Genomic DNA, 16,316 nt, shown 5'->3' with positions numbered 1-16,316 from the left:
GAAGTTGGAGGAGGGAAGGACCCCTTCAAGAGCAAGACTATCTCAAGTCTTTGTGAAATATATATATATAAATAACCACTCCCCAAATGCCATATAAATGTTCCTTTTATTCCACAGGAGTTGTAAGGAAACTACAAAAATTAAGCTAGCAAAAAACTTTGGTGTATGGCTTGCAAGATTACCTGGGGAAAAATAAATCCACATTTACATTCCAGTATGCAACAGTTCCTAGAGGGGGAATGTTGAAAAGAGATTCTTATGTAAGTAGCTGAACAACTTTTTCAGATATTCTGCTGCTGTGCATTTCATAACGTCACAATAGTTACAAATAAATAAAAGGCATAATATTATTTAGTACCTAGAAGATGGAAAAAGGGTTTCAGTATTTGGAACTGCCAATACATGTCTACTGTAGTGTTTAGTCATCTACAAAATTACAGTGTTTTTACAAGATTGTAGATAAACTTTAGTAAAGAAGCACTATAGCAATGGAAATTAAATTTAACCCAAAACTAGAAAAATATTTTAATACCTCAAGTCTTTTTCTGAACTAATTAACCTTCTTGAAAATCTTTGACTCGGATTTTTCTCTTTGTCTTTTCTCTTGCCTTAGATAAACAGAATATTAAGGCACGACTTCTTGGCATTTGCTTTATTATGGAAGAGGAACATTTTCAGTAGGGTTGAAATGCTGTATTGTCCCTGTGTTGAGCTACGTGGGCAGAGTTTTTCTGGCATTGCTTGGTGTCACCGAGCTCCCTCCGAGCCTGTGCTGAGCACTCGGTGGGGCAGAGCTGCGTTTGCAGAGCGGGACTCGCCTGCCCGGCAGTAGCGGTGCTGTTTCGGTCGATGTTTGGAGCGCCACTGCCGTTCTGTTTCCCGGCAAGCTTTGTAAACTTACTTTTAGAGAAAGCTGGGGCTGAGGCAAACCTGGAGGTGCGCGGACGAGCCCCCCTGGACACAGGCCCCTTAGTAATGAACTGTCAGAGCGAACTTCCCGCTCGTTGCGGGAAAGCTGCCGGGACCGGGCCGGGACAGGCACGCTGGGCGGGTGCCGCCGGGCCGGGCCGGGCCGGGGGGCGGGCGCCCCGAACCGCCTGCAGGAGGAGGCGCCCGGGGACACGGCAGGGGACGGGGCGTCCCGGGCGCCGGGGCCGCTCTGGTTCCTCATTTGCCGGCTGGGCCGAGCCTCCCGCAGACACCGGCCGAGCACCGGGGGCGATGGACTACGACCACAACAAGGCGCTGCTGCTGGAGCTGCAGAGGGCGGCCGGGACCGGTAACGATCGCTGCGCCGACTGCGGGGACCCAGGTGAGGCGGCTCCGCCGGGCAGCGCCCCTGGGCCCCCGGTCCCGCTTCCGAGCGGACAGCGGCCGTGACGAGGGGCCGGCCGCCCCTCGGCTGTGGCGCCGTGTGGGCGCTGGCCGTCCCGCTCCGCAGCTGTGTCCGCTCGGTCCGTGCGGGGGACCGGCCGCGCCTCTCGCTCCGTGTTCCGCAGGGCGGCCGCGGGCCGGTCCCGCGGCGCTGCCCGCTCCGGGACACGGCTCTCGGGGGGCTCCGCGGGGCCAGGGGACCGCAGCAGGCGACAGGAAACGACCTCAGCACCAGGCGCTTCCCGGGGTTATTTGTGGACAGGGCATGAGGCTGCAGGAGGAGGAGGGTGCGTGGGGTGGATTTTCAGTTCGGGGAATGTCTCTGCCCAAGGGTTGGGGCAGAGAAAAGCAGCGAAAACCCGGCGGAGCCCCCGCGCCGCGCTGGCGCCAGTGGCCGCTCGGGTGGGTCGGGCGGGAGCTGGGGAAGGCGCCCAGTTGCTTCTGTTCGGTGTGATAGGGAGAAGTGGGCGGTGGCGCAAGCCAGGGAAGTGGTCTTGCCAGAACACTCAATGCCTGTGCGGATGCACCTGTCACAGCTGCTCCAGGGGATGCTTCGCGGGCAGCGCGCAGAGTCCGCGCTGTGGGTGGTTGTACCCCGTTGTACTCTCGATAGTGCGCGCTGTCGGCTCCTTCCTTCCATTGTTAATTCAGCAACAGCAGCTTTTCATGCAGAACTAATAATAAGCTGAGCTTTTCCATCACCACTCACCTGCGTGCACAGTCACATTAATTTTAAAGCAATGAGGCAGTTAAAGGATGTACAAACGCAGGGGCCACATCGTTCGCTGTGGAAAGCAGGTATTGCTCCCCTGAACGCAATGAAGTGACAACCATAAACAGGGGGGGGATTCGAGGAATTTAGTAGGTGTGAAGCCTGGGCTGTGCATCAGATGTGGGTTTTCACAGCCAGTGGCTGTGCCTTTTCCTGTGTATTAATTGATTCTTTGTGTTTTTATCTAGATCCAGAGTGGGCTTCTTACAAACTTGGAATATTCATTTGTTTGAATTGCTCTGGAATTCATCGCAATCTTCCTGAAATCAGCAGAGTCAAATCCCTTCGGCTTGACTTCTGGGAGAGCAATTTAATAGAGGTATAGAGGAAAAAGCAGTAATTCTCCACATTTCATAACCTTTTCTCTGCCATGTAATTTCTGTGCCATCCACCATGGACAGTGCAACAGAGCCAAGTTAACTGCATGGGTTACTTTAGGGGGATTTTTATGACCTCCTCAATCAAGTTACACTGATAGGTGACCATGTTCTTAACAGTCTGTGGTGTGTATTTTTGTATACACAGTAACTTCTCCCTGTGGCTTAGAAACCCACAAATATTTCCGGGTAGTATGTTCAATTAAGAAAACAACATACTCTTCTTAAATTTTGTTTCAGCCTCTCATCGTTCAGTTGAATTGTGTTAATAATACAATCACAGTTAATATCTAGGAGGAGATGAAAGAATGGGGAGATCATATATAAATTTTCTCCTAATTTTCTTTTGTTCTTTTCATCAACAACCACAGTTTTGTATTCTTCACACATGGTTCACAACTGTAAATACTGAAAAAAGGTGCATCTGCCTAAAAACAGTAAACTATAATGCCAAAGGGAATTGATAAATGTATGTAAATACATATTGAGAGTTATGGCAAGACTCAGAAAAAAGTGCAGCACTCCATTTGATACAAGTCTCATTGTATGTTTATGACATGGTGTTGATTTGCAGTGGCACACCTAACTGTGATTTATTTTGTATTTCAGTTTATGAGGAATCATGGCAATCTCTGGGCCAAAGCTAAATATGAGGCAAAGGTCCCTCCGTACTATTACATCCCCAAGTCCCATGACTGCATGTAAGTTGGTGGTGCATTCACTGCTGCAGACCTTTACATTTGTTTCCCTTTCATGTCTCCCTGGCTGGCTGCTGAAACTAGAGTAGAGACAGGTCAGCTTTATCCATGTTTTCCTCTTTCAGGGTTTTAAGACAGCAGTGGATTAGAGCTAAATATGAGCGTGGGCAATTTCTTGACACTGGAGTCTGCCACGATCCCTGTTCTGCAGGTAAAAAGATTGTCAGGGAGGTCTCAGCCAACAGTACAATATTCTGTTGACAGCTTTGGAGGTGTCTAAGATTGATGTGTCATATTTGTACTGCTGGATGTGCAGTCACCGCTTTGAGTCTACCTTTGAGAAGAAACTCCTAAGAAAAGGCACTTACACAAGTGCAAGGGTGTATTCAGATCTTACAGTTCTCTATTTCTTCCACTTATTTTTTCATGAGGGGAAAATTCTCAGATGGAGAAGAGACTTGAAACTGTGCCACATCACCCTTAGCTAAATAGTCCTGCCCTTGTGCAGGACTTCTCTGACACTTTTCTATCTGGTCTGCAGGCAGCCGTGAAGGATGCCTCTGGAAGCTTGGGAAGGGACGCAGACAGTTCCAGAAGAGGCAGTTTCTCCTGTCAGCAAGGGAAGGGGTGATGAAGTACTACAGCAAAGAAGTGAGTTCTTCAGCCAGAGCTGGCTGTAGGTAGCAGGTCAACACCCACCCTCAGACCTTGCTCTTTGTGGGCAAAACCCAGCACAAGTAGCTTTGTTTCTAATTTTGTGGCCAGCCTGTGCTTAGAGGAGTGCACATGTTTCTCCTTTAACATATGTGGTATATTGGGCAATTTTGGATTTAGTTATTTTTCTCATCTCTTATCTGAGTCCTGCAACCTCCTCTTTCTTAGTGAACAAAGGAAATGGGTACTGGCAGTTGTATAGCAAGACAAAGAAGTGGTCTGCTGGCAGTTGTTACCTCTTACATTACCAAAATATCCTCTCATCAACTCCTGCAGCAGGGTCCTCAACACGACTCCTTTCTGTGAGAGACTGTAGCTAGCTGCTCTCTGACTGGGAGGCTGGAGATAGACCTATCCCTTGCAATGCAGACCCAGCCCTCTTTAGTAGTGAGCCAGCATTTGTGAAGGTATCTTTCTAAGTGGTTTTGTGTTGCATGTAGTTAAGGCTTTATGTTTCAGGTATATGCAATATTCAGATATTTTAGTCTGCTTTCTTCTCAGTAGGGGTCTAGGTCTCATACAGCTCTGTCTGTCCTGCAATGCCTTCCCTGGTGTGCGCTGTCATCTGTCCTGCAATACATTCCCTGAGAGCACTTTAATACAGTGATGCTTTTCGTTTCACAGTCCAAAGTTCCAAAAGCCGTTATCAGCGTTGAGACTCTGAATGCAATGTTCCAGGTGGAGAAAATAGGACACAGTCATGGGCTGCAGATCACATACATCACAGATGGTCAAACAAGAAACCTTTTTGTCTATCATGAAAGTGGAAAGGTGAATATAATGGAGATTCTGGAGGAAGCAAGATGCTTAGATGTTAGATTTGTATTTTGGGAGAGTTACTGTGTGCAAGATCTGATTTTAGTTGGCATCACTAAGACTTGTAGAATATAGTAAGTTGCAGAATTTGATACTCCCAACTGTAGCACCCTGCTCCTTTTCTGTTGTGGCATACATTCAACCTCACCCTTTGGATAGTCTGAAGTGGTACATGATGTAAATCTCTGTAAGGTAACTGCCTCGTGGTTTTACACAATTTCATGGTTAAATTCTTGGCATTGTTCTACATTATTTCCAAGCCAACAATGATAATTTTAAAAAGTATCTCTATAGATATTGTTAGACTTCTGTTTCTCTCTTCACCAGAGTTCTTGTGTCTTTCCAGGTACAGAGGTTTTTAAACAATCCATAACTGAATCAACTGAAAAAGCCTGTGTATACAGACTTGGGTGACTGTCCATGCTGAGAATGGACATGCTTGGACCTCCCAGGAGGGCATTCTTAAATTATTTTCAAGGGTCAGTGTTTTTCAGGTGTCTGGGACAAATCACTGACTCTCTCTGCCCCTTGGGGAGAAAGGACCTCTTTACAACGAGGTCACAAGGAAGGAGAAAGAGCACTGCTTCTCCAAAATGCCTTACTGTTCTTGTTGATCTTTATGTCTGTGTTTGCTGTTTTCCCAGGAGATTGTTGACTGGTTCAATGCTATTCGGGCAGCACGCTACCATTACCTCAGAACAACCTTCCCAAATGTCCCTGAGCCTGAGGTGAGAGCTGAACGGGGCTTGAAGCAGTCTAGCCACATAGAGCATGGGAAAACATTTTCTCACTTCTGACAGAGTCAGGTGCTTAAAAAACAGCACTTGGGTCCAGGAAATGGACAGAAGAGGTAGAAGGAAAGGCCATAACATGCATGAATAACATGCAAAAACTTGGTTAGCATTTAAGGCCTTAAAGTCTCTATGTGATTCTTACACAGTGTAATCTGTCAAAAATGTTATGTTCCTTCTTACTTCAGACTTCCCTTTACCAAGCAACCAAAAAAATCCCAGACCCCAAAAGCCACAATTGATGGTGATTAACTTTCACAAAAACAGAGCAGAAATGCAATCTTGAATGAGACATCCTGTCCTGGTTTCGGGTGGGACATACACAGACTTTTTTTGTGTTTGTGTTCTCCTAGCTCGTACCCAGGATCACAAGAAATTTTGTCAAAGAAGGATATATGGAGAAAACGGGACCAAAAGTAAGTGCATATTTGGCATTACACAAACAGGATCATTCCAGATAGAGAATATTTGGTAGTTCAATGTCCTGACTTGTAAATTATTTGCTCAGTGACTCTCTGCTTCCTGGGTTGATAAAAGACACCATATTCAAACCTGTCATGTTCTTTGGGATCATGTTTTATTTTGTGTGGAAAATGAGATCGGGAAGAAGAATCCTTAAGGAGTAAACAAGGTGGATTATCTGTCAATGGACATGCAAAGTGCTATTACACAACACCACATGGATTGTTATATCTGCTAACTGCAGCTCCTGCCACAGCAGAACATGATGTGCTGACCACCCCTACTTCTCTGTTTCACTTAGAGTCAGTTGCACTTAAGTCACATCTACTTAGAGCAGTAAAGTGTCATTGGAGCAAATTTCTCTACAGTGAAGCCAATAGTTTGGTTTGTTTTATTGTGAGAAGTGTTTGGGCCAGTACTCTTGGAACAGAAGAGTGGGGTTTTGGGCACTGCTGAAGGAGGAGATAAAAATCTGAGGTCTTGTTTGAGCACAGCCACTTCTTGCCTTGCTCTCCTCTGAGTGAACCACGAGCCAAGTCCCATTATAAAGTTCAGCAGTGCAATGCTGATACTGAATATGCTGGGTTTTGGCCCAGCTTGTGCCAGTGTCCAGCACCTCTTCTGCAGGTACTTGCACAGAGCATGAAAGATTTTGTGTTTTTCTCCTGAGGCCTAAATTCTGCTTAAACTGAGTTGAGTCCTAGAAGAGGCCTCTTCAGTTCAGCCTGGAGCAATTAATAGCTCAGGAATGGTCAGGTAAGTGTAGCTGATGGAATTAGCACCTGAAAAAACCCAACTAGTATTGTACACCCAAAATTCCAGGGACAACCTCCCTGATCAGATTGTTGAAATTGGAAATTGATTGCTCACTCTCTTCACTATCACCACTCAGGGGTTGCTCTCTGCAGTGCTTTCAATCCATTTCATGCAACTTCCTTAATCCTGTTAATTTGATTACTTCCCTGCCCAAAGGATTGTCATTGAATGTAAATCTGTATTTTGAGCCCAGGGAAAAGAGAGAGCTGGGGGCTGCACACAGCAGTCCTGTTATCAGTTGCAGGGATGAAGGAAGCTGAACTCCAGCTCCAAGTCATTCAAGTGGTCCTGGGATTTGAATAGACCAAAGTCTGCTTTGAGACTTGGGTCTTTAAAGAATTTCAACCATTTCCTTGCAGCAGAAGGAGGCCTTTAAGGTGCGCTGGTTCTGCTTGGATTCTCAGGAAAGGAACCTGCTATACTTTAAAAATCCACTGGTAAGAGGAGTGTTCTTTGTTCCACAGCCCCTTCATGAAGCAGGTGGGGAGGAAGGGTCTGTTCTCATCCACCTTTTCCAGTGGCTCTGCCAGACTGGAGCAGGCCCAGCCTCAAGAGCCCATCTCCCTTGCCAAAGCATGTCTTTGAAGCTGAGCTGGTGGGGAACTCTGGCCTGTAGAGTGGCTCTGAGAAAGATCTTTTAAAAGTAACTGCTACTGCCTGTGGTGTTCATGCCCCCTCTCCCCCAGCCCTAGTGCCTCTATGTCTGTAACCTTAGCCAAGATGAGCAATATTCCAGTTGACAGCCCCAGTATCCTGCTTCCTAGCACTGCTTTAGCCATGGGAATGTCCTTTCCTGCCCCTTCTGAACACCCACCAACCAGCTCTGTGAGGCTGGGACCCTGCCTTCTCCTCCTGAGAATGCCTGTGAGTGCAAAATATCCCTTTGTGTGTTCCCTGCTAGTATCACCAGTCCGTGTCATCAGTTCCCCTCTGTGCATCCCCAGATCCTGTTCCTGTCAAAGGACAGATCAGTGTCTGCTGGAGCTCCACTGTCTGCTGGCTGATGGCTGTCTTCTGCCTCCTTCTTTCCAGGATGCATTTGCACAGGGCCAGGTTTTCATCGGAAGGAGGGATGAGGGATATGCAGTACGAGATGATTTGCCCCAGAAAGTCTGGGTGAAGAAGAAAAAGCCAATGATCACTCTGGTCACGCCAACGAGAGAGTTTGTGTTTATCTGTGAGAATGACAGGAAGCAGAGGGAGTGGATGGATGCCTTGAATGGAGTCATCACCCAACTGTGATGTCCACAGGGAGGAGCAGGCAGGCAGCTGCATTCCACCTAGCTGCAGCTTCTGGCCACACAGGAACAGGGTTGTTTTCAGCAGAGTGGGATGAATGTATCTTACAGCACTACATTTCTGGCACAATAAAAAAACAAGCCAAGTTTAAGTTGTGGAGGATACTGTAATGAAATCAGTTCTGTAATGGAATCACACAGATTCTTCTAGCTCCTTGCTTTCAACAGTCTCTAGTGTTTGGCTTTTATGTGACTGGCAAATCCAACATCCAGTGATTTTTTTTCCAAAGTACAACCCCACACGGTGCCCCAGTGAATGTGCTGAGAGTAAAGGATGAACATACATTGATCTGGCTCACCCAGGAACAGACGAAGGTTAATGAGCTTGATTAAACTGAACACTGAAAGGCAGAAGCAAGGTTTAAAAGTATTTTCTTCAGTGACTTGCTTGCAAATACTCTGTGAATAAGGACTGGTGTTCAGTGTTGGAGGGGAGCCTTCTCATCAGGTACCACTGTGTGCAGGAACTGATGGAGATTGCACTGGCTGACACAGAGCACTGAGTGTTCCATGCCTCAAGACAAAGTCTGAGCTCTGGTTCTACCAAGCAGCAAGTAATTCACACATTTCATTCTTCTTTACAGATAGCCTTATTTTGCAAATCAAGAGGAAGTCTTGCAGACCAAGTTTCTGGTGAGGCTTCCACCTTCTGCTGACAATTGCTAGCTGGTCTTGAGATACTCTAAATAGGTCTTTTTTTGCAGAAATGAGAAGTGCCGATATTTGCAGGAATTAGTGACACTAATTCTTCTTTCTCTCCACCCCCACTTGCCCAATAGTGCAAAGGAATTGTTTGAGTTGGTTCATCATTCTGCCTTTCTCAGCCAGCTCATCATCCAGCTCTGAATAGCGTGCAGCAGTTTTATGTACTGATATGCTCCCAGAACTTCCCTGTGTTCCAGGCTCTGTCCCCACACAACCCCATTCTAGCTCACATGGTGGTTCAGCAATTCTATTAAACAGTCTAATCCTGCAGTTCCTGAAATCAACAGAGAGCAGCTTTTGAGTTGTTTTGAGCAGGTTTTGAGTTGAGGAACAATGCCAGTCTTGACTGTAATTGTTATTTTGAGATGCCCTGAGTAGCTCAGGATGACCTCAGAAGGGTTTGGTCCCTCGAGTAGCCGGGACTACAGTCAGACAAGGTCTGCACTGTGCTGTGCTGAGCCACTGCTCTCCCGGCTGGGTCAGCAGACTGCCCATGTCAGCAATTCTCACTATTACAAAATCGGGAAATTCACGGTGGCAGTGAAATATACAGATAACGGAGACTTTTTTGGACAGTCAATGAAAGTGAAGGCCAGACTAGAGAGTTCTGCGTCACAGTCCATTTCCACCGGCAACCCAAATCGCGCGCCCGAGGCGCGTGAGAAGAGCAGAGGAGAACAGAGCAAAGCGGGTGAGACGAGCAGAGGAGAACAGAGCAGAGCGGGGCAGAGCAGAGCGGGGCAGAGCCGGCGCGCCCGGGGCGCTCTCGGCACCGGAGGAGGAGCCCGGGGGAATCGAAACCGCGCGGCCGCTGCGCTCCGCCCCGCGCCGCGCCATGGCCGCCGTCACCGAGCTGGAGGGGCTGGAGCTGCACTGCTCCTGCTGCCTGCAGCTCTTCGCGGAGCCCGTGCGGCTCACGGGCTGCGGCCACAGCTTCTGCCGGGGCTGCATCCTCCGCTACTGCGCGGGGCGGCCCCGCGCCCCCTGCCCGCTCTGCCGGCGCGACTTCGAGCTCCAGCACCTGCGGCCCAACCGCGAGCTGGCCGTGCTGCTCAGCCTCATCCCGTGGGAGCTGAAGGAACAGTTGGAAACACAGGAGGAGCTGAAAGCCTATGGAGCTGCTGCCTGCAAGGACCTGAGCTCGGCGGGGCGGGGTCGTGGGGAGAAGGTACGGCAGGAGGCAGCCCGGGGCTCCCCGACACCCGGGGGCTTCACCCCCCGACATCCTGGGGCTCCTCCGCGACACTCCGGGACATTCCGGGATTGCATCCCGGGGTGACATCCCCCGACTCCCTCGGGACATCCCCGGGCGGCATCCCCCGACTCCCAGGGAGTCCTGCCCGCCACATTCTGGGACAGCACCCAGCGGCACCCCCGGGACAGCCCGGGTTTCCATCCCACAGTAACACACGGAGCACACGGGTTCGGCGGACTGTGTTTGGGGCTCAGTGGTGGTGTCTGTCACATTGAGAGCTGCATAGCTGAATTAGAAGAACTAATACCTGTACATATTCAGCCGATGCACAATAGTAGTAAGTGACTTCTTCGTGCTGGGTGTTATTTATTGCAAAAGCATTGCCTTGGAGACTGCTGAAAGGACACATAACATTGTTAGACACATAACATTATTAGTGCTACAGCTCCACCCAGCTTCAGACACAAAGTGGGAAAGATTCATGATCTAGGTTTCTGCTTAGAATGACTCCCAGAGGAGGAGATGAGAAAAATGTGTTGACCTCTGTTATTTTAGCACATATGTATCTTTTTCAGTCAAGCTAAGAGCATATTGAAGCTTACCATTATAGTTGAACATGTAATTATTTGGTGACTGTTGATGTTGACTTCATTGTGATTATTTTTACTCAGAATTGTCTTTCAGACACCTCCTCAAACAATCCATTGCTTAACTAGTGTAAGTCATGTAGGGGATTTTTATTATCCTGCAGCTTAGCCTAGTTGTGCTTTCTCTGAGGTTTATATGCATAAATAGTCCAATGTGTCACTTTAAAGGAGGAAGAGATATGGGAGAGCTCCAAGCAACAAGAAATAACTGCAGAGACCATCCACCTGTTGAGGAAAGATCTTAATAAAACAAAGGTAAACATTGTACAATCATCACCTACAGTAACTTTCCACTCTTCTGGGTTGGAGATGTGGTTGACTGCAGGGTTGCCTTCCAGCCCAGAGCTGGAATCTGCCTTTTTGTGTCTTTCTTTCTGTCACAATTCTGTTTTTACTGATGAGAATGAATATATGGCATCAGCTGCACTAATTTCTGTCTTGGCTAGCACGAAGGCCCCTGTGCATTGGCATTTTTGCATTTTTCTGCTTATCCCAGGAGTAGCCTGAATGTTTCTGGTGCACTTAGATACAAATTAGAAATCATAAGAGGGAATACTGGGCTTTCTGAGTTGTCAAGCAGACTCCACTGGCCATAAAATATTCATAATCCTTAACATGCCCGAAATCTCATTTCATGTAATGTAGCATAGTGTCAAATGTATTTTATTCCTTTGAATAAAGTTTTCTTATCTGCAGGGGTCAGTCAAAGAGCACATTGGATGGGGCAGTAATTCTCATATTCAGTGCATCTTTCCTAACTACACAACGATCTCCATATTTTCTGCCTTTCAGGAATATACATCTCAGATCAAAAGCCAGATTATTAAAGATTTCTGTTGCATGAAGGAATATGTTGAAAGACAGGAGAGAAACACACTGATGTTCATTGAACAGCAGCAAAAAGCTGCTCAACAGAAAATTGAAGACACTATTCACCAGCTCACAGACATCAAAGCCCAAACTGTAAGTGATGAAATGAGGTGGTGAATATGAGTAGAAACTCAGGCTCACTGTGTGGGATAGCTGAATACGTGCAGAGCACCTTTGAGGTCCCCAGTGCACCATTCTCGTAGAGACAATGGTGCCAATCCACGGACATTGCTGTCAGCAGGGGGAGCTTGGGGTGAGAAATTCAGAGGAAAAAAATTACTGAGAGAGGCACAGGCTGGGAATGGAATTCAGAACTAGATTTTTTCCAAGGGTATTGGTGAGCTGGAATGAAGTGGGAGCTGCAGGGCTGAAATCCAGTCCTCAGTCAAATCTAAAGTCAAGGTCTTTCATGATCTTTTTATTTTCCAGAATTTGTATTTACACACAGATATACAAGTTTAAAAGCTCACAGAGTTATTAAATATTTTGTAATAGTTTTGTTGTGGAAAACACATCAAGGGCCCTCAAAAGGCACAGTTAAAGCACTTCAGATTGTGCAGAGCTGGGTTTGATGTTGAAAACAACAGTGCCAAGTGATGCAAGTTAGCCAGCAGGAATTTGGAGTGGGGCTCACTGGGTGGGGCAGTGCCATGCGACAGAATTGGACTTCCAGAACCCAGGCACAGGTGCCCACATTGGAATTCACCTGATCCAGGGTCCCCTTGCAGGCAGTGAGGAGAAATGGGTACTTCCAGTGTTATCTGGCCTACTTGAGATATCTGCCTGCAAAGGAGATTAATCCAGCCTCCAAAAGGCTGTTTCCTCCTACAGAGTGTACACACAGACTAACAGAGCAATTTCAGATGTAGATTTCCACAAGTTCTAAATTTAGGCAAACTAGGTTTACCCTTTCCTCACACTAATACATTTTCAAACTTTTGGTTTCGGTTTGAGAAGAAGAAGGAAGTTTAAAAAAAAACTTGTGTATTCATATGAACACTTAAAGAAGTTGTAATATATATACAAAAGAAAAATTAGTTGCATTCTTGGTTTTCTTGAGGAAAACACAGTCTTTTTATTTTTAATAAGAATATCCCTCACTATTTTCTGTGAGATTTCAGGCTGGTTTGCTGAGGTAACTGTCTTATAAAGGAAACTTTTGATACAAAGAATAAGATTCTTGGAGAGATCACTGCTCTTTTTCCACTTGGGCTTTATATTATAATCTGATCTGTGAGATTAAATAACTGCTGCTGTTTGCATCTTTCTCTTAATCCTTTTGTCATTATTAGAGAGACTTATGTGAGGGGCAGAGGTACGAAGGCTCACCTTTGACAATAAATAAAATTACACTTGATGAAAAGCTTAATGTTGTCAAAAGTGCTGTAGAAGATCTTAAGAGAAAGTTGGAAGTTTTACTCTTGGAGAATTATGCTCCGCAACTCCCACCAGGTGAGTTTCCCTTATTTTGAAATCTTTTTCTTAAAGGCAATGGCTCTAGCAAATAGAGTAAAAAATTACTTTGTGCAAATAAAACAAGAAACGCAATACTCAGCAAAAAACTAAGGAGCACTGTAAAAAATTTTAAGACAGGAACTGCTTTATCTGCATAGAACGATGCATCTGCTTTACCCATCTCACTCTTCTGACAGTTCCCCTCTGACCACACCAGCAGAGAGTGTTTGTTAGTTTTGGGTTTGCCTACGTGCCTGATGTCCTTTGTAATTTATACAATTAAAAAAAGCAGCTCCTTGTTTTGCACTTGAACAAGTAGCTGGGTTTATTTAAGGTGTGTTTTCCTTTAGAAGCTTAAATACTTCCTATGTACATTTTGAAGAAATGCCTTAACACTTCACTTATTTTTGTATTTAGTGCATCCTCCAGACTTATCCCAGGAGCCAAGTGTCAGCTTATCATCTCCAGAGCCTGCAGCTGAAAGTCCTGAACCAAGCATTTCCAGCCAATTTTCTCAGTGTAAGTATTCAAGCCAGCAGGACCCTTAACCACATCCAGGGGACCCTGAGACTGAATTTGCTGAGGAAAATTGTCCTTGCCAACATTAGCAGGAAATGTGGCTGTTTACTGAAGCATGGAAACACAATGGAGTTGCCATGAATGAATCAGTTACTGACACATAATGTAACATTGTACCTGACTGCGGATGTAGGATAAAACAGAGATAAGAAACCTGTTTTGTGTGAGCTCTGTGGTAGCTTGTGCTGGCTGTGGAGTCTGAGCTGGTGTACAGGCAGTTACTGCACCTCACTGATCTTGGCTGTTAAGCTGTAGTTACTCCAGTTGTTACTTGAATTCTGCAACGTTTTGACAGAAACATTTTTACAGTCAGCACACTGTACTACATCTGTAGCTTAACACAGAAAACAAATGTTTTTGCTGATAAAATATATAAGAACTTGTCCCAGTGAACAGATGACTGTAAGCTTTATGGAGGTAAGCATCTCATTTATTATTGAGAAAAAGGTAATTTTTAAAAAAAAAGATTGTGTCTGGGAATAAAATCCATCTTTTAGGGTGCAAGATACTTTCACCTTTCCACTGGAGTGCATATGAGTCTGTCATGGATATTTGCACAGTTGTGCCTGTTAAATGTTTCAGTATGCCCAGGATACAGTTGATAGTGCTTGGTTGAGGATTTTTGATTCAGGTTTATGGCTTTATCATTGGGTTTCATTTCTCTTCTGGAGCAGGGATACACCTGCCTTCTTGTTGCCTGCATGTGAGAATATTTTCCTTTCTGTCTTCCAGGGGCAGATGATGTGACTTTTGACCCCACAAGGGTACACGAGCGCTTGGCACTCACAGCCCAGAACAGGAGAGTGATGGTTTCCAGCTGCCTGACCAGTTATCAACCATCACCCAAAAGATTCTGCATCAGCCAAGTCATGTGTTCACAGGGCTTCTCTACAGGGTGCCACTACTGGGAAGTAATTACCAAGGACAGTGATGGATGGGCTGTTGGAGTTGCTCATGAAATGATTGGTAAAAGGGACAAATTGGGAAGAACTGAGCATTCCTGGTGCATAGAATGGCTGGGTCCTAGAAAGCAGCTGTCAGCATGGCATAAGGATCAAGAAACATTATTGCACAAGGACAAACCACTGAAGGTTGGAGTTTTCCTGGAGCTACAAAGGAAGACTGTGTCATTTTACTCCATCGATGACAAAGAAATGCTTTTGCACACCTTTGAAATCAGTACCTCAAATCCTCTCTACCCTGCTTTCTGGTTGTACACTCTAGAAAGAAATGGATCTTTAACTCTAAGTCAGCCAAACAGGAGATAAAGCCTACTGAGTTTTGCCAATGACTGCAGAGTTTCTATAAAAGCCTCAGTGTTTAGCACAGGAGTGTACCAAGGAATGAATACATGACTACCCAGGTTTTCCTGGGAATCAGCCACTGATACTTCTGTCTGCTCTGCTTCTCTTCGTGCTGTGCTCTGGTCTAGCCATACTTCATTGAAGCAATGTCAGCCTATGCCAGTAACCACCCCTGTAGGAGTCAGGTGGGTTTCTCAAGCAGCTTTTAGTCCCAGGATATTCCTAGGAAAGAGTGACCTAAGAAAGCTCTAATGTTTGGGATAAAAAATACAGGAGAACAGATTATGCCATTACTTTCTGACAAGTGAGTTTTCTTTAGACAGCTCTGATTGATTAAGGAATGCTCAGAGGGTAAGAATGTTACTGATCTTAGGTATGAAAATCTTTCCCTTTAGGGTAGGCACTAACTATGAAATAGGCTTTGGGTTTGAGGACCTGACACTTCAGGGAGGTGTCCCAGAAGAGCATAATCTCCCCAGAACCATATTTTAGTCTTGCCCTGGCTGAAGGGTTGTCAGTCCTGGTGTGGTGTGACCGTGGGCATCCTTGTGGAAGCAGATGTTGGGGTGTTTATACCAGCTAATAAATCATGTGGACACTTTAGTGCCCTTTTAAAGGGCCTGCAGACACGACTCTGTCATGGGAAGGACCACCTGGTCTTGCCAGCGAGCCTGAGACAGAGCAAGAGATTCTCAGTTGCCTGTGGCAGGTGAAGGAACCAGAGCTGAAGTCCCACAAAACCTACAGACAGCTCGATTTCTGAGAGATCCACTGCTTCAGGCAGGCAAACTGAAAACAGCATTCCCAAGAAGCAAAAGCTTTTTCAGGAAGATTGTGGCATTCCAGAATTGACAAAATAAATAGTTTATCTTGAATAAAGCGTGTGGGATTCAACTATCTCATTTAGTGGAATGGAGCTCCTTGTCTTTTAAAGTAATTGCCAGAAGTGCTGCTCACCTTCAGTTACTCTCTGCTGCCACTGAACACTCTGATGGCCTGAATGCACGTTTTATGATGCCAGGGGTGTGCCATTCAGCCTCTCCAAGGCTGGGGTGGCTTTCCTGGGATAGCCAAAGCCACTGCCTTCTTAGTATCGAGGTGTCCTTTGCTGGTTCATCTGGAAAAACAGCAGCTACAGCATGGAGTCGCTGGCCGTCCCTGATTTCCCACATACGAGTTGCACCGTAGTGCCCAGGGGCAGCAATTTGTTTTGATTTGGATCACAGCAACAACACCCCTAACAACACACAGTGCAGACGGGAACCCGCTGTGTCTCTGTTTGAACATTGGGAAGAATTTCCTGAGTAGGTGATGAAAGGTGGGGACGGGCTGTCCGGGCTGGAGTCACCCTCCCTAGGGCTGTTCAGGGAAACTTGGCTCTGGGTGCCGCCGTCTGGTTGACACGGTGGTGTTGGCTCAGAGGTTGGACGGGAGGATCTCGGA

At 46.2% G+C, this 16,316-nt stretch overlaps 2 protein-coding genes across 3 annotated transcripts; both read left to right on the top strand.

Annotated features, from left to right (window-relative positions):
- The first annotated feature begins 1,094 nt into the window (after positions 1 to 1,094).
- Positions 1,095 to 8,354, top strand: ADAP2 (ArfGAP with dual PH domains 2). 2 transcript variants are annotated; one of them, XM_041485864.1, is made up of 10 exons: positions 1,095 to 1,312; positions 2,335 to 2,465; positions 3,133 to 3,224; positions 3,347 to 3,432; positions 3,763 to 3,872; positions 4,560 to 4,706; positions 5,396 to 5,479; positions 5,896 to 5,958; positions 7,180 to 7,257; positions 7,853 to 8,353. In XM_041485864.1, exons 1-10 carry the CDS (start codon positions 1,222 to 1,224, stop codon positions 8,060 to 8,062), a joined length of 1,092 nt encoding a protein of 363 aa, XP_041341798.1. In that variant the 5' UTR covers positions 1,095 to 1,221; the 3' UTR covers positions 8,063 to 8,353. The 2 variants fall into 2 exon arrangements, with proteins under 2 accessions (XP_041341798.1, XP_041341799.1); XM_041485865.1 differs by lacking the exon at positions 4,560 to 4,706 and having other exon boundaries at positions 7,853 to 8,354.
- Positions 8,355 to 9,527: 1,173 nt separating this feature from the next.
- On the top strand, positions 9,528 to 15,752 carry RNF135 (ring finger protein 135). The gene is made up of 6 exons (XM_041485696.1): positions 9,528 to 9,991; positions 10,834 to 10,920; positions 11,458 to 11,628; positions 12,828 to 12,987; positions 13,408 to 13,509; positions 14,302 to 15,752. Exons 1-6 carry the CDS (start codon positions 9,659 to 9,661, stop codon positions 14,835 to 14,837), a joined length of 1,389 nt encoding a protein of 462 aa, XP_041341630.1. The 5' UTR covers positions 9,528 to 9,658; the 3' UTR covers positions 14,838 to 15,752.
- The last annotated feature ends 564 nt before the right edge of the window (positions 15,753 to 16,316 follow it).

Source organism: Pyrgilauda ruficollis, unplaced genomic scaffold (genome assembly GCF_017590135.1).
Source record: "Pyrgilauda ruficollis isolate IOZ18807 unplaced genomic scaffold, ASM1759013v1 scaffold72, whole genome shotgun sequence".
NCBI classification, from domain to species: domain Eukaryota; kingdom Metazoa; phylum Chordata; class Aves; order Passeriformes; family Passeridae; genus Pyrgilauda; species Pyrgilauda ruficollis.
Note: the sequence above shows the minus strand (reverse complement) of the source record. Positions and strands in the feature narration are given on the sequence as shown.